The 18852-nt window shown below is 34.4% G+C and overlaps 1 protein-coding gene across 1 annotated transcript; it reads left to right on the forward strand.

Moving 5' to 3' along the window:
• The first annotated feature begins 10348 nt into the window (after nt 1-10348).
• LOC111881919 (topless-related protein 4) lies at nt 10349-16942 on the forward strand. The gene is made up of 26 exons (XM_023878304.3): nt 10349-10506; nt 10844-10946; nt 11064-11243; nt 11423-11536; nt 11613-11771; nt 11855-12038; nt 12126-12249; nt 12325-12437; nt 12518-12686; nt 12768-12877; nt 12980-13049; nt 13128-13201; nt 13321-13416; nt 13510-13605; nt 13683-13810; nt 13888-14122; nt 14244-14408; nt 14493-14585; nt 14685-14837; nt 14919-15029; nt 15111-15293; nt 15398-15526; nt 15615-15710; nt 15792-15980; nt 16063-16229; nt 16406-16942. Exons 2-26 carry the CDS (start codon nt 10867-10869, stop codon nt 16608-16610), a joined length of 3423 nt encoding a protein of 1140 aa, XP_023734072.1. The 5' UTR covers nt 10349-10506; nt 10844-10866; the 3' UTR covers nt 16611-16942.
• The last annotated feature ends 1910 nt before the right edge of the window (nt 16943-18852 follow it).

Below are 18852 nucleotides of genomic sequence, written 5' to 3' on the forward strand. Positions count from 1 at the left end.
TAAAACAACATATTAAACTTAATATATTAAGTATAATAAGTTAAAAATTAAAAACATACCTTTATAAGTAGAAGAAAATATATATTTTTTAATATTGAAATTTAGTTTATATATGATTATACTTTAGGTTTGATATTTATTTAACCTTATTTACTAACTTATAATCATTATTAGAAAGAAATTGAAAAGTCATGGGAGTTTCAAATGAATGTGCTGAAAGGAAAAATAAATGGGAGTTTCAAATGAATGTGGTGAAAGGAAAAATGCTTCCTTTATAATGATATAATGATTTCATTTTTTTAAATAACAAAAAAACTTCATAAATTGTCCTTGTGGTAATGAAATGACAAAAATGACCTTCACTCGACGAACAAAAATTTAACGGGTTGCAATAAGGACTAAACATCAAAGGTTTTGAAAGCACAATGACCATTTGTGAATTTTTTTTAATGTAGGAACTAAACTTTATATCTGAAAAAACACATAGACATTTATGATGTTTTTCTAATATTTTATTAGAACTTTTTACAACATTTTCATTATAAACAAAATTTTTCTGATGATCATAAATTTTTGAGAGCTGGTAAAATAATTTCATAAGATTTGGTTCACCCCTTTATATTTGAAACCAGGTTATAACATTTGGAATCCACAGGTGATAATGTTATATAGAATTAAAAAAATAATTATACAATAAAATAATGTATCATTAGTTTCTAAAAACTTATGAATTGTAATATTGTATTTTTTTTAGTAACTTTGTAAGTATTTAATTAGAAATGAACATTTTTAAAATAATTGAATGGAGATTGAGAGTTAATAAATTAACTAATGTATATAGGTTTATAAAATAAAATTAACAGTTAATAGCATGAATGCATAAAGTGTGAAGCATAGATGCAAACAAACACAAATTAATCAAGAATAACATTTAACAAATATAAAAGAGAGTATAGTTTTTTTCAAAAAAAAAACCATTTTTGACTTTTTGATCAATTTGGTAATTTTAACCCATACAAAGTTAATATGAAACAAAGGTAATATGAATCGACAATAAAGTTACTAAAATTCTCTTGATTTGCATATGTTAACAAACATGTTATTCTATTTAAGAAAGAATTAGAAAAGGATAAAGGAAATAAAAAAGAAAAAAATAATGTACATTGCTATTTAATACGGGTTTAAAATTAAAAAAAAACAAAAATTTCCTGCTATTAACTCAATTGTTTACACACACACACAAATAAAGTCACATACCGTCGGTTTAGATTTCGAATTTGTAAAAACCGAAATGTTGGTTTCAGTTTCGCTTTATTGGCCAAAACGAACCATAAAACCACTCATCCACTAAAACTTATCAGGATCCGACCCTTATCAAACTGACCGTTGAATACCCAAATACAATAACAAATTCTAAACCTAATCAACGAACATTCAACACCTACTCGACCCTCCCCCATCAGTCCATCTCGCAGGATGCAAACGGCGACCACCTAATTCGCTAATCAAACGACGACCACCATCGGTGCTCCTCCACTCACCACAGTGAAAACTGAAAAAACAACAATAACCCCACCAACGACCTCACAAATAAGCAAAAACAAATCCATCGGTCACCACCTCACTCTACCCGCACTCTCGCAACAACAACCAAAAAGGTATGTTTCTTCATTCTTGTTTCTCGATGTTTCCTCTCTATCGATTTTCATACCAAATATATAACCTATTTCAAAGTTTTAATTATGTTTGTTTCGGCTCAAACAATAGCAACAACCTGTAAATTTACTTATTTTCCTCTGTCAGATCATCCTTTCTGAAACATACCTAAAGCTTAAAGGAAATATAGATGGTTAGTGGTCACCCGATTACTCCAAAATCATAACAGGGAAATACATTTTTGTGAGAAAAGTCCTTTTAAAACCTTTTCTTACAAAGATTTATAGGTGTAAACTGTAACTTAGTATTAGAACTTATTCAACTTATTCTTGCAACTGCTTCAACTCTATGCCTTGGAAATTTGAACTGATTACGGAAATAATGGTAAAATTTATCAAGAAAGTATTAGTAAAAATGGATACTTGTTAACAACAACCTAATAGATGATGGAACTTGCTTGCAATTCCATCACATATATTGTTTTCGTTTAAACGTTTTGTTACACTTACTATTTTCAAACTACATATTGTTTTGTTACACCACATTGAGTATGTTTATGGTCAGTAAGTTCAATAATATTATAAAGTAAAAGTAAAAATGTAATAGAAATATGTTTTTACATAAAATTACAACTACCATCTTGCATCGGTTTTGGATCAAATAAATCCTTGCCATAGAATGATAATTTGTGATCATGAATGGTACATAATAGAAAAGTAGGTTGGTAGTTTGGTTAGAAAGCATGGAGAGTAAAAGATCAAATCACAGTAGATGGTAAAAGGTGAAAATACGAAACCACAACAAAAACTGAAAAAATATAAACTAAACTGGATGCCAATCATATATTATTATTAAATGTATATGATTAATGTGTGAGTGAGTAAACAGATGGAGATATTGATGATATGCATAGGAAAAATAGACGTAGATTTTATTAACTTGTTTATTTCTTTATGCATACGTTGTGAGTTGAGATTTAGAGGAAAAATCGATGTAGCACTTAGAAATGCGAAAATATTGAATTAGTGGACGCTTCTTGTAAGGTATGATACGAATAACAATCTCATATTTAAATGTTATTTTATTATCTTCTGATTAATGTATGTAAGAGATTTCTTAGCTAAATGTATAGTGTTTAACGATTTGCCTTAATCAATTCAAGATTTTTGACTTACAGGTATTGAAGGGGTGTCGATTAGAATGATTTTTTTTTCTTCTGCTCCTACAATGGACCTGTGAAAGAATGGATTTTATATTTTCATAGAATAAATGCATGAGTTATTGTCACTCAAGCCTTATGAAATTTTTAGGTTTTGATTTAAAGGGTCTTTTTGTATTTTTTTGATAGTCTGTAACATCCCAAATTTCGAGTCCAAAAATTTCGTTTTTAATTAATGAACTTATAAAACCATTTACTGAAAACATTGTCGATATCATAACATTCCATAAAACCATAACAAACATGTCTCAAAATCATAACATCGAATAATAATAAAATCAGAGTACAATCCCATAGATCTCAAAAGGCAGAACCCAGTGTGTGATGCGATGCTACCGCACTGACTCCTTCCCCTTCGACGAAGAGGTACCTGAAACAAAACTGAAAACTGTAAGCATGAAGCTTAGCGAGTTCCCCCACCATACTACATATCATACTATAAACATATTGTCAGGCATATCTGGGTGCCCGACTTACCCTGCTAGGCATACCGGGGTGCCTAACTTACTCGAGTCAGACATACTGGGGTGTCCGACCTACCCCTACGGTTTATCTCAACCGGTTACGGGGACTATTTCACCCCTACTACTATCGCATACTAACACAACATAATCATACTGTCTAGCATAGTTGGTAATAAACTACCCCTTTGGTCCTATCGACCGGTAATCAAGGACTATTCCCCTTATTACTACCACTATCACATATAACATATCATGCAAACATATAAACATACCAGCTAGTAGCAAAGCAGGCAATTATCACAAATACAATCATTTCAACTATAATCAAATACTAGTGGCCCGACCTTGGTGCCTTAGACCCATTTCTACTGGAAGGTAACTCACCTCAATGTATGTCGTGTAGCGACTGTGCTGTCCTCGGTACAAAAATCGACTCTTTTCGACTCCTCAATCCCTACACAACATCATTTCTACATTACCATTTCATACTCATAACCCTTACAAGGATCACTAAATTCCAAGTCAAAGTTAAAGTCAAAACCATGGTCAAAGTCAACTTTGGTTGACTAGAATCGCCGAGTTGGTTCACCAACTCATTGAGTCGTCACGTACACAAAATGTTACAACCTCGTTCCTACTCGTCGAGTCTAGCAAGAGCTCGACGAGTTTACTTTCAACAGATCATCGAAACCTTCTTCAATGGACTCGCTGAGTTCATCCTTGAACTCGTTGCGTTCATCCTCATCCATATGAAGGTCTTTAGTCTATGACTCGCCGAGTTCTCCTTGAACTCGTCGAGTCCGTCTTCAAGTGGTTGGGACATTGCCTTGAATTCGCCGAGTCCACACATACACTCGCCGAGTTCCATGATTTCTAGGTCCCTAATGAGCCTAGAAAGCTGAATGTTCTTCTATCTTAGCATCTGGTCCATCAACATAAGTATTTGATGGGGAAATATGACCCGACTTGCCGAGTCCCATGAACGACTCGCCGAGTCCCTCTTTGTCCAAAACTATACAGTCGATTTTAGTGGGTCTCAAAGCATCTAAATCATAGATCTGGCCTCCTAGGGTCCATATTGTACGTAAAGTTACAAACTTTACGATCATGCATGGGCCATTTAGCTCAAAAGGCCATAAAATAGAGTCTTCAAGATGCATGGGGCTCTTATGGCAGTAAAGTTGGCACCTTTATGCCATGAGAACCTTCCTATGTTCCAAATCTGAAGTTATTCCTCTATATAATGCCCCAAACCCGAATGTGACTTAGAAATGCCCAAAAAAATGACAAGATTCAGGCCTTAAAGAGGATCTAACAAATGGGAAGTCAAGGTTGAAGCTTTTTACCTCAAATGAGCTGGAAATGGAACACAACCTCTAGATCTACTAGCTTTAACTTGAACTCCCAAGCTCCTTCCTCATTCTCAAGCTTCATAACCACCAAAAATGCACAAAAATGGCTTAAGAACACTCAAACAAGGCTGGGGTTTCGGTTTAGGGTCTTCTGGAAGTGAGAGGGACATGGAGGCTGGTTTGGGACGAGATAAGTTGTTATATAGGGTGCAAACCCTAAATATTAGGGTTTCATCCAAACAGCTTCTACTCGTTGAGTCGGTCCCCAGAATCGTCGAGTAGGTCACTAAACCTCCCGGTCAAAATCGAGTCTACTCGACGAGTTGGGCCTCCAACTCGCCGAGTCCCAGGGCAAAACATGAAATTACTTGAATTTAAATACGTACCAGGAACCGGGTGTTACATAGTCTATGTCACCAAAATTATATTTTACATGTTAATTATACAAATAATGTATTTTTTATCCGGTTTTACCGATCACCATAATTAAGTTGGCAAAAAATTTCATATCATCATTAAAGTGGGTTTTTATCAAATTTGTTTCTTAATAGTAACAACCTTTTTTGAAAAATAAAAAAAATCTAGCAACCTTATTGAAATATAATATAATGCTCCAATCTCCTAGACTTCTTCCTACACATCCTTGAGACCAACCAAATCAAACGATTCGCTTCCTTTAATCTTGTTCTTTCTCCCCAGCTTCTCCATTTCCAAGAATGCTATCAATTTGTGTGAGCTTTTGGGAAAAAATTACAGCCTTAATTTGTAACACCCGGGATCCATAAGACCAAGAAAGGAAAGAAAAACCTTAAGTCAAAGGGGTCAACTCGTCGAGTCCAAGGAAGAACTCGACGAGTCGGAGCGTGTCTCGTATCGCGGATTAAGTGACCGACTCGACGAGTCGGGGAGACTGACTCGACGAGTTAGGTCTGGGTTGGGAAACCCTAATTTTGGGACTTGGTTCCCTATTTAAACGCCTTATTCTCATTTCTAGGGCTTCATTTGCAGCCTCCACTGTCCAGAGACGAAACCCTATCCACCCAACTTCATTCTTGAGCTTGTGTGAGAAGATTGAGGTCCCTTTTGAGTGCATCTTGAAGGTTATAGGAGGAAGGAGCAAGGAAAAGAGTATAGATCCAGAGTTTGGGTGACATCTAAGATCATTTGAAGGTATAAAGCTTATACCTTGACTGTTAATCTTCAAGATCCCCTTTTCTAGCTTGCATTTTGTCATATTTGGGCCATTTCCAAGGTTAATCCGAGCATTAAGCCCTTAAGGATGAATTGGACTTCAGATCTGGGCACTTTTGAGCTTGGGAAGCTCAGAATTGCTAGCTTTATCCAGCTATGGCCCCATTTCATGACCTAGACCTTCATTTTAGCTTGGATTCGGTGTTCTAGCTCCATATCACCTTGCATGCACGTAAAGTTAGCAACTTTACGTGTAATGCTAGCATTAGGAGTCCAGATCTATGAGTTAGAGGTGTTGGAATGGACTGTAATCGACAAAATGAAGATGATGAAGGTGGACTCTGCGAGTCGGGTCGAAACCCTAATCCCTTTTGGTTATGAGTAAGACCAGTGAGTTGAGTGGTGACTCAATGAGTTGGAGAGGACAGGACTCGGAGATTGGAAGACTCGACGAGTTATGGGGTGACTCGGCAAGTCGAATCGCGACTTGTAGGATTTTCTGAGTTTATGAACTCGGCGAGTCAATAGTGTGACTCGGCGAGTAGAGTCAACCTGGAAGGTTAACTTTGACCAGGGCTTTGACCAGAGTTGACTTAGTTTGACTTTAAGAGGACAATTTAGGACTAAGTGTTATTTTGGTATTGGTAGTTCGGGAAGCCGAAGGGTCAGCGGTTTAGAAGTTGTCGGTTAGCAATCAGAAGTGTTCAGCGAGTTTTCAGCAGTGCGAGGTGAGTCTCCTCACTGTTTGTATGGGTCTACGACCACAATGTTGGCCCATTATGTTCATGTTTATGTTTTTCTTATATATAGAAGGAAGAGCCTGGGGTTAGCCCTAGGCACTTATTGATATATGTTCAGGGTTACGACCTGATGTCGGGCAAGGCCCGAGGAATGATAGGATGCCAGAGGTCTTTGTGATTCTTGCATGTGTTGGTATGATAGGATTCGGACCGAGGGTCCGATGTCGGGGTAAGCCCGAAGTACGTTAAATAATAGTATGTTTCCGGGTCGGGGGTTCGATGCCGGAGTATTCCTAAGGAAGATTCTTATGTAGTGCGTTAGATTATACTTGTTGTCTTCATGATACTTGTATGTGCCTGATAGGGAGGTGAGTGTGGGTGAGGTCCCGTATCTTATCACTAGGTGAGTATGGTTGGGGTTCCATATCTCGATATTAGCATAACAGGGGCGAGGCCCGTGGTAGGCATGTTGTGAGTGTGGGCAGGGGGCCCGTATCTCACTACTAGTAGGAGTGTGGACAGGGTTCCACTACTTTAGTAGCAGACCAGGGGCGGGGCCCGAGTTAGGCGAGGCCTTAGATCAGGGTATAGTTAGGGAACGTTTTGTATGTTTCAGTATGTTATTTGATCGTATGTATGTGTATGGCGGGCGAGGCCTAGAGACAGGTGAGGCCTATGGGAAACATATCTGTATACCGAGTGGGGCTCGATGCCAGGTGGGACCTGATGCCAAGCGGGGCCTGATAACGGACGGGGTCCGATGGCGGGCGTGACCCGATAGAGTGGGTGGGGGCCCAGTATGTGGTTATGTGTTCATGGTTATGTATGACATGTATGGATCAATGGATACGTATGATATGTGGTAGGTTGGGGAACTCACTAAGCTTCGTGCTTACGGTTTTCAGTTTTGGTTTCAGGTACTTCCGGTAGCGGAGGAAAGAGCTAGGGATAATCGCATGGCACACACACACACACCAAGAAGTTTAGCCTGGGATGTTTACTCTGATAAAATGAATAAGTGTTTGAAAAGATACTCTGTTCTGTTATATAACCCTTTTTTAGTATGTTTGAAATGATTTAATACTATGGTCTAGTAATGTTTTAAAAAAAGAAAATTTTGGTCATGATTTTTGGGATGTTACATAATTTCATCACAAACAACCCCAATATGTGCTCTTTTAGTCGTGTGGCTTTCGATTTTCACCTTTATTTTTGCATACATCTCAATTGTTATTGGCAAACTCTTATCCTTTAGATTTGACTTGAATTTGTCATTATAGTAAAAGAAAACGAGCTTTGTGTTTGGATCACAAGCGATGAAGATGAAATCGCCAAGTTCCGACGACCTAGTTCTCTAGTGGTGTTCTTTGAATCCATTTAAATTAACCGGAACTGAAACTAAATAGTTTTTCCTAATATGTTTAATTATTGAAATTGGTTGGTGTTGTTCATCTACTTTGTTCTTGATATCGATAGGGCCGAAGGGGTAGTCATGCCCAACCATGCTAGATAGATTATGTGATATGTGTTATGCGGTGGTAGTAGGGGTGAAATAGCCCCCAATATCTGGTCGAGAGGACCGAAAGGGAGACCAGCACCCAGATATGCTAGTCAGCATCCGGTTGAGAGGACCGAATGGGAGGCCAGCACCCAAATTAATATGCTAGCCAGTATCCGGTCGAGAGGACCGAAGGGGTAGGTCGGGCACCCAGATATGTTTGACAATATATGTATGTTATGTGGTCGTATGGTATGTGGTACGATGTGGGAACTCACTAAGCTTCGTGCTTACAGTTTTCAGTTTTGGTTTCAGGTACCTCTTCATCGAAAGGGAAGGAGCTGGCGCGGTAGCGGCACATCATACACACACACTGGTTTCCGTTTTACGAACTTGTTCTGGGATTTGTACTCTGATATTGGGTTGTTTTCATATTTTGGTTTTCAGACACGATATATGTTATGAAATGACTTGATCAGACAATGTTTTATTTACAAATGTTTTCCAAAGTACTGATTTTAAAAACGAAATTTTTGGCGTGAAATTTAGGTCGTTACAGGTCTACTCTATTTTTCCGCAACTAAACAGAACCTTATTGTGTATGTTTTTTTTATTTTGACTTGGGTTCATAGGTTTGAGATGGACATGGTGATAGTTTTTTAATGATTTCTGGTTCATGGTAGTCGATTACTATTTTCTGGTTTGTGGGTGGGTCCAAGATGAATGGTGTTGATGGTTCATGGTAATGTACGATGGTGTTGAGTTCATATTTAGGGTTCTAAATGTGTAGAAATTTGATTTATAAAAGAACTAGGTGTGAGACCCATGTATTACATGGGTTAAATAAAAAAATTAAATATCAAAATATAAATATTAAGTATTTTTTAAAATTAAAATTTAAAATAAAGAAGAAAAAAACATATTTATTACAATTTATGATCATATTTATTACATTTAATACTTTACTTATATAACTATATGTATTATGTGGCTTTTTAATTTTAAAAACTAAAAAAACCTAGAAATTGACATTGTATATTGTTTATTTCAAAAATACCATAAAATGACAAGTATCAAAATTCATGAGTGATTGACAAGTGGCAAATTGGATCTTTATTTATTAAAATAGATTATCCACATGAACTTGTTATTAGGACCAAAATGCCAAATGGATTGCCACAATGTAACCCACCTCAATGTTGAGAGGGAGACATTTGCCAATTCAATCATATAGTATTGGTAAAAATGGATAAAAAAAAATGAGAAATTAAACTGTTTCCTATTTTTATGTTTACAAATGTTCATACCCAATAAGATTATGATAAATGTCATCATTTCATATTTTCTAACTAACTCATTAAGGCTATATTAGAAATATATTAAATAAAATTAAATTAAATGATGATTTGTCATAATTTTAGCGGTATGAATAATTATAACATTAAAAGATTAAAAGATAGGAGGTAATTTAATTTCTAAAAAAAAATAATATAGGTAACATACAAATTTGATGACATAGACTACCAAAAAAATATATAAGGGTCATTTTAAACAAAAGCCCAAAAGATCGTAGGACTTCATTAACGTTATTTAATATTTGATCATTTTTTTTTACACTTTATCAAAATAACAACCGATTTGGGAACAAAGCATTCCAAACCCAATGGTAATATATAATGTTTTTTTTTCTTATTTGCATAAAATGTTTGTGAAAATTATCTTTACCAATGTTCCAAATATCCATTTTGAAAGGACAAATATAATTGATTTTTCAGTGAATGTTACATTTTAAGCTTTTGCATTGTACTATTTCTTATTTGGTATGTTTCTTTAGCTTTTTGGTATAGTTTAGTAAAAAACAGTATTTTTTCTCAAAATTTTGAATTTTTTTATCGGATTTAAGAATTGTTTTTGAAATTTCATAATAATTTTTTTCTGCCCGGATCTTACTTTTTAATCTAAATAACATTTTATAAAACTAATCTGAAATAACTTCTTCCCAAAAAAAAAGTCATCTTTTCAAACACAAAAAAAAAAAAAAAAAACTAGACATATTACAATTGTATTAACTTATAATTAAAAATAAAGAAACGAAATGATTATTATAGAGGTTTGTATAACCTCTCAGTTGATAAGATAGTTTGCTTCTTATGATAAGGAACTCTACTTATCAACTCTTACCCTATCATCTCGTACTACTCGTATTCTTCACCACTATTTATATCGTGTGTCTTTGTTTTCCGATTCACATCTCTCTCTGTGCTTTCTCTCTCTTGAAATCCCTAAAGGAAGAGGGAGAAGAAATATTTTCAGTAAAAGGGAATTCGTTTCTCTCTCTACAAACCCTCAGATCTGTTTCTGTAATCTTTCATCCTCCAATTCGAAGGTAAGAAACCTCTAATCTTGCATAATTTTCACAAACCTAGTGATGATACATGTAGGTTATTATGTATCTATGCATAATTATATGTGTTTAATTATACATACATGGATGTAGATGAATTTGTATGCATATATAGTCTGTATGTTTACGGAAATTTCGGGTTTTGTTGAACGAAGAATTGGAGCTGTTCGTTAGGGTTTTGCTTGTTGAGTTATTTAGCTGAATTTCACGGAAATAAAGGTTGAACTATTGTTGTTCGATCCATGACGATTTTGAGGGGTTTGTGGTTGTCGTTTTTATATTAATTATGTACTTCATATTTTATCTTAATTTTCTGCAGCTTTTGGGGAAAAGGGAAAAGCGATGTCGTCCCTTAGTAGAGAGCTTGTATTTTTAATACTTCAGTTTTTAGATGAAGAGAAGTTTAAGGAGACTGTTCACAGGTAAGGGTTTATGAATTTGTTAACTTGTTTCTGTTTCCCCTTTTCTTTTACATCTCTGCTGCTAAATTCATGCATACACTTTAAAGAAAAACTTATTTTGTTTGTTTAATTCTTTAGGTTAGAGCAAGAATCAGGCTTTTTCTTCAACATTCGTTACTTTGAAGAAATGGTGACAAATGGCGAGTGGGATGAGGTGGAAAAGTATCTTTCAGGATTCACAAAAGTGGATGATAACAGATATTCAATGAAGATCTTCTTTGAGATACGAAAGCAGAAGTACCTAGAAGCTCTAGATAAGTATGTTGCTGTATAATTTTTTTTATTAAAATTCAGTTCTTTCGTTACGTTGGCATTTATTTGGCTAGTGGTTAATGGTTATGCAATACAAACCAGAAATAGAATTAATAGCAGAAAAGGCCAAAAACTTTCATTTCTTGAAATGATGTGTAAATTCATAACATTTATTCAATTTGCAGGAAGGATCGTGCTAAAGCTGTTGAAATTCTAGTGAAAGACTTGAAGGTGTTTTCAGCTTTTAATGAAGATCTTTTTAAAGAAATAACACAGCTTTTGACTCTTGAGAATTTCAGGTATGTAAGAGTTCATCTTTCCATATTTTTTATAAAACTTTGTTGGTTTCTAATAAAAAAAATACATTATGTACAGGGACAATGAGCAATTATCAAAATATGGAGACACAAAGTCAGCCAGAGGTATAATGTTGGGTGAGCTTAAAAAGCTGATTGAAGCAAATCCTCTGTTTCGTGATAAGCTAAACTTTCCAACATTAAAAAACTCAAGATTGCGTACACTTATCAATCAAAGGTACAGAATTTTCCAATTTGCAGTATCTGGGGTTGACTTTTGTTGACCATTTTGACATTCTTTTTTTTTTTTTTGTTTTCTAGTCTGAATTGGCAACATCAGCTGTGCAAAAACCCAAAGCCAAATCCAGATATAAAAACTCTGTTTGTTGACCATTCTTGTGGTCAATCACAGCCAAATGGTGCGAGAGCTCCATCTCCTGTAAATAATCCATTAATGGGCTCTGTACCAAAGCCTGCAGGCTTTCCACCTTTGGGTGCTCATGGTGTAAGTGAAAACAAGATTCTTGATTTATTTATTTATTTTTATATAAAGTTTTCATTTTTTTTAATATGTTTGTGTTTGTATATGAAGCCTTTTCAGCCTACACCAGCAACCCTACCAACATCACTTGCTGGTTGGATGGCAAATCCTTCACCTGTCCCTCATCCATCAGCTTCTGCAGGTCCTCTTGGTTTCAATCCACCAAATAACTCTGGTACATATTTTTCTCCAGTTATCCAAATTACCAAATTGCCCTTCAGGTTGCTGATAGTGTTGCCTCTTTTTTCAGCTTTATTAAAGCGCCCCAGAACGCCTCCAACCAATAATCCTGCTGTTGACTATCAAACAGCTGACTCTGAACATGTATTGAAGAGAACAAGAACATTTGGAATATCTGAGGAAGTAAGCATCTTTTTATCTCTTTCAAGATTTATATTTTTACCTTATATGAGTTATTTGACTCATCTATGTGTTGTTTACAGGTGAATCATCTGCCTGTGAATATCTTACCTGTTGGCTACAGTGGTCAAAGCCATGGTCAAAGCTCATACTCATCTGATGATTTACCTAAAGCTGTAGTGATGACACTAAACCAGGGTTCAGTAGTCAAGAGCATGGATTTTCATCCAGTTCAGCAAATTTTGCTTCTTGGTTAGTTAAATAAATATCCTTTTTTTTTTTTACTCTGTTAATCATTTATTTATTATCTCAATTTCTTTTAACTAATTACAGTTGGAACAAGTACTGGAGAAGTCATGATATGGGAACTAGGTAGTAGAGAGAAACTTGCTCATAAAAATTTCAAGGTTTGGGATCTTGGTGCTTGTTCGATGCCTTTGCAGGTTTGCATTCTAACTTTCATTAAAATTTATAAAAATGAGAAACAAATAAACACACATTGTATAGAAATAAAATCTTGACTGTTTGACTTTGGTCTGTGCTAGGCTGCTTTGTCTAGTGACTATACCGCATCAATCAACCGTGTAACTTGGAGCCCTGATGGAACCCTTTTCGGTATTTCTTTTTTATTTAATATCCAAATTACCAAATTGCCCTTGAGAATTAGATCATGAACTTTGATAATTGATACAGGTGTTGCATACTCAAAGCATGTGGTGCAGATATACTCTTACCATGGTGGTGATGATCTTCGAAACCACTTGGAGGTTTATATTTTATAACTTCCCATTTTCTTTTTCTTTTTAAATTAAAGGGTGCCTATATTTTTATATTAGATTCATATAAACGATATAAAGAAATCTTTTTTATTTATTCTTTTGTACAGATTGAAGCTCATGTGGGGAGTGTCAATGATCTTGCCTTCTCTTACCCAAACAAACAACTTTGCATTGTGACTTGTGGAGAAGACAGATCAATAAAGGTACAAACTTTGTTACACCCTTTACTATTTAAAATTAAATTCACATTTTTTAAACTCAAAAATATATAAATTTAAAATCTTTATATATAATAGGTCTGGGATGCAGTAACAGGGACAAAACAGTACACATTCGAGGGTCATGAAGCCCCTGTATATTCTGTATGTCCACATTTCAAAGAAAACATTCAGGTATAACAATATATAATTTAAAATCTTTCTCTTTCTTCTCAAATTTATGAAAAATAATTAACTTCTTTATACGTTAGTTTATTTTCTCAACTGCAACGGATGGAAAAATAAAAGCATGGTTATACGACAACATGGGTTCAAGAGTTGACTATGATGCGCCAGGTCATTCATCAACAACAATGGCATACAATGCAGATGGAACAAGGTTTCAACTTTTAAAACTTTTAAAATTCCATTTTTGCCCTTTTGGTCTATGATGCTAAATTAGAACATGGAATATAGGTTATTCTCATGTGGGACAAATAAAGAAGGTGAATCATACATAGTAGAATGGAATGAAAGTGAAGGAGCTGTGAAACGTACATATAATGGGCTTGGAAAACGATCTGTTGGTGTTGTTCAATTTGATACTACAAAAAACCGTTTTCTTGCTGCTGGTGATGAATTTTTAATTAAATTTTGGGATATGGATAGTGTTAATTTATTAACAACTATTGATGCTGAGGGTGGTTTACCTGTAATTATCCTATCCTATCCTATTCTTTTTCTTTTTCTTTTTCTTTTTTTAAATATAATGTTTTATAAATCTCTGTCAATAACTTACTTTTTAATTTTTTTTTTTTTTTTTAATTCTTCAGGCTTCTCCTTGCATAAGGTTTAACAAAGAAGGGATTTTATTAGCTGTTTCAACAAATGAAAATGGGATTAAAATTTTAGCAAATCCAGATGGGATTAGGCTGCTAAGAACCATGGAGAATCGTTCTTTTGACCCTTCAAGAGTTGCATCTGCATCTGTCGTGAAGGTATGTAAAATGGCATCAAGAAATTTTGTTTCAAAGGGTAAAATGGTCATTTTGTCTGACTGATGAAAAATGTGGAATTGTTAGACTTCCCCGATGAGTACGTTTGGTGCTGCTAATCCGTCTGCTGGACCGAGCATTATGGATAGAGTTCCACCAATGCCATCAATGGTTGCAATGGTAAGAAATATTAAATATTCATTTATTAATATATTAATATATGTAATATATAATATTTGTAATGATGTTGACTTTTTTTAAAATTGGTCAAAATTGTAGAATGGTGGTGACAATCGAAGCTTGGTTGATGTGAAGCCTAGAATTGTAGACGAATCAATGGACAAATCACGGATATGGAAACTAACAGAAATCACCGAACCCGCACAATGCCGATCATTACGCCTTCCCGATACAACATCTTCAGCAATGAGGGTATTTTCGTCATTTCCATCCTCTTCTACTGTTTCTTTTCTTCACAACAATTCTTATTTTATACTTTACATATTTTTACAGGTTTCAAGATTGATTTATACAAATTCGGGACTTGCAATATTGGCTCTAGCAGCCAATGCGGTTCATAAACTATGGAAATGGCAACGAAATGACCGGAATTCATCTGGGAAGGTATTTATTTATTTTAATTTTTTCTCAATAAAATAAATTGTGAAGGTAACTTATTTTAAAAAAAAAAAATATATTTTTTAGGCTACTGCGAATGTTGTCCCTCAATTATGGCAACCTACAAGTGGTATTTTGATGACTAATGTTATCAGTGATGCTACAAACCCTGAAGAAGCTGTTCCATGTTTTGCACTATCAAAAAACGACTCCTATGTTATGTCTGCATCTGGTGGAAAGATTTCTTTGTTCAATATGATGACATTTAAGGTCACACGTTTTTTTTTTAATAGCATCCTACTTTTGTATTTATTTATTTATTATTCTCATGAATCAATGAAACAACATTGCTTACCACTTTCATGTATATGCAGACAATGACTACATTCATGCCACCACCACCTGCCGCCACATTTCTGGCATTCCATCCACAAGACAATAACATTATAGCAATAGGCATGGAGGATTCTTCTATTCAGATATACAATGTCCGAATCGACGAGGTTGGTTGTTAATAAATATTTAAAAACCTAAATTTGTATTTATTTAAATCTTTTGAAAAACAAACTAATGATTGTTTGTTACAAACAGGTTAAAACAAAGCTTAAAGGGCATAACAAACGAATAACAGGCTTGGCCTTCTCTAACATTCTTAATGTTCTAGTATCTTCCGGAGCCGATTCTCAGGTAACAAAAACAAGTTTCAAACTTTTTTTATTCCATTTTGGATATTTTTTTTAATGGATTTTTTTATTGTAAAATATAAAGTTGTGTGTTTGGAGCACCGAAGGATGGGAGAAACAAACAAGTAAACACTTACAGATTCCAGCTGGACGTGTTGCTGCTCCTATAGTGGACACACGTGTACAATTCCATAATGATCAAACTCATTTGCTAGCAGTTCATGAAACTCAAATAGCTATTTATGAAGCACCTAAACTTGAACGCCTCAAGCAGGTTTGTTTTTTAACTTTTTTTATTTTATTTAATTTTTTTGAGCTAGCGGGTTTGACTTTTTGACTTACATAAAACACTACAGTGGGTCCCACAAGAAACAAGTGGTTTAATCACACATGCTACTTATTCATGCGATAGCCAATCGATTTACGTGGGTTTTGAAGATGGAAGCGTTTGTATTCTAACCGCCTCTACTCTCAGATTGCGATGTCGTATCAGTTCCACCGCCTACTTGCCTTCAAATCCAAAGTGAGTATTATATGTAAAATGACCATTTTGCCCTTGGAAGAAAAAAAAAAAACAATATACTTAGAAATGATCAATTTAAAGAAAAATTAACCGCTTAACGGTTGAGGGACCAAAATTGCAAATTGGTGATGAAAACCGAGGGACGAAAAATGTAATTTTGTAAATTTGTTTTGCAGTTCTCGGGTGTATCCGCTTGTGATTGCTGCACATCCGACAGAAGCGAATCAATTTGCATTAGGATTGACAGATGGCGGTGTGATAGTGCTGGAGCCGCAAGAGTCAGAAGGGAAATGGGGGACATCGCCTCCGCTTGAGAATGGGGCGGGGCCCAGTAGCATGACACCTGGCGCAACAAGTACAACTGATCAAACACAGAGGTAAAAGTTAAAACCAAAACCTCTTTATTATTAAAAAGGAAAAGGAAAAGAAAAGAGTTTACTTAGTAGGTACAGGAAGGAGTTGTAGGAGGCAGTGATTGATACCTGGTCTGTAGTGACATTTAGAATCGGGTATTATAGATGAAGATGATGGTGTAAAGTTTTTCGATGAAACTGCAAATCTTTAAAGATATGTTGTCAAGAAGGTTGTGTTTTAACTTTATTATATTAGCACATACAAAAAGGTTTTGGTGGTGACATTGACATTGACATTGTGTTTGTTGATATCAACTCTTTTTATTACTTGTTTTTTAATCAGATGTATCTTTATTTTTATTATTATTATCAGTATCATGTGGAGAATTTGGTGGTTTGGGTAAATATTGTTAAAAATTTAAAAGTATATTAAAATATAATCAAAATAAAAATATTAATAGTCAAAATACCATATAAGGCCTTTAAATAACTAACTCATGTAACTTCCAGTTTGAGAGAGCAACCAAGTTTTACATTTGTCCTTTTCTATTTTTATTGATCTTCCGTTAACCCTTTTTTAATTGTCAACCAAATTATCTTTTATCAAATGGAAATACATCTTTTAATTAAATTTAAGTTGGTTAATATTATGATGCCATCACATGCTAATAAATGCTTTTAAATTCCTATTTTTTTTCATCGTACACCTTTAGGCCCTTTTTATTAATTAATTCCATACCTTTGTTATTTATAATTTTATTTTATAAAAAAGTTAAACATTTAACATAGTACGGGATATTAAAAGGTCTTCCATCTTTAATCATAAAAATTCCTTTTATAATTAACCACCTACATTTTTTAAAAAAAATATTATTTTTGTTATAAATAATATATCGGTAATTCCCATTTTATTTTGAAGTTTTAACTTCCCAACTCCTTTTAATTGATTGATTTAGTAATTAAATCCAACAAATAGACAGACCCATTTCTGTTAAATTAGTAAATTTAGCACTATTCATTAATTGAACCGTTGGACATATTTCTTATCTAATTTCCTTTTGGTCAATTCTCTTTGACTATTAAAAGTCAAATCCAACAAAATTGTTAATTTTTGCCCATCTAAATTACGCATTTCATCAATTACCTCTTTTAAATAATTTATATAAGAGAAATGATTTGTACATAACAATTTTTTTCCATATACAACAATTGATGCTTTAAAATGTTGTATTGTATAACTTTATAATGTATAAATAGTTGTGTATGGCAAAAAGTTGTTGTGTACGAATCACTTCCCTTTATATAATTAACTATCTAAACACCAAATTAGAAAATTTATTAACTAAATTATTTACAATGCTACCCCTAGGGTATATCCAAAACGGAAATACAAGATGTTACATATTGGATTGTAAAGTTTTAAACATCACAACCATAATGGTTTATTGAATAAACTTGAAGAAAATTTATATAACTATTGTGATAATGAAATTGGAACTTTTGTTTTCAAGTATATAACAAAAATGTGAAAAATAATTACATTTTTTACATGAGTGGTGATAGTCTGCATAATTGTATGAAAATGACTTAAACCTCCTCAAACAATTTATTTTTATAAGTAGAATCTTATTTTAAGATAGTATAGTTTTATGATCATATTCAAAGCATTACTTTGGTCTTGTATGGGTATTGCAAAACTTTTCTTTGGACTGAGGACGTGCCAACCCGTTCACATGGAGGAGGCGGCTTTGTTCTTCAATAATGGGTTGCGCGGGACGATTGAGGACATTGTGGTTTGTGGTGGCACTTTCTTTGGTGACATATAGTGACGATTTGCTTCCTTACCCATTCGGTTTGCTGGTTTGGGTTTATACTCGGTAGTAGAGGCTACCTCATATGATTTTGTTGTCTCAAGGGCCCAATATTGGGTATTACAAGACCACATCTTACGGGATAGCAACATTCATGGCATGGATTCTGATTATGTTTGTGCCTTAGCCTCTCTTCGTAACAAACTTCCAGACATTGACCTTAGTAGTTTTACTACTAAGGACACCCCCCCTCTAAATCCCAGAATACACTGACAAGTGCCCTTTTTAGTAATATTGCCCAAAATATGGAAGTGCATTTCAACATGACGGCTCGGCAAAAATTAGTTTTCCAGTGTTTACGTGCACCACATGCTCAAGATTTTATTCTAGTTATCCTTATAGATGGGCTTGGCCAATATATGTCTCATGTTGAGTATTGTACCATCCTCAAATATCGAC

Source organism: Lactuca sativa, chromosome 5 (assembly GCF_002870075.4).
Source record: "Lactuca sativa cultivar Salinas chromosome 5, Lsat_Salinas_v11, whole genome shotgun sequence".
In the NCBI taxonomy this organism is placed as follows: Eukaryota; Viridiplantae; Streptophyta; class Magnoliopsida; order Asterales; family Asteraceae; genus Lactuca; species Lactuca sativa.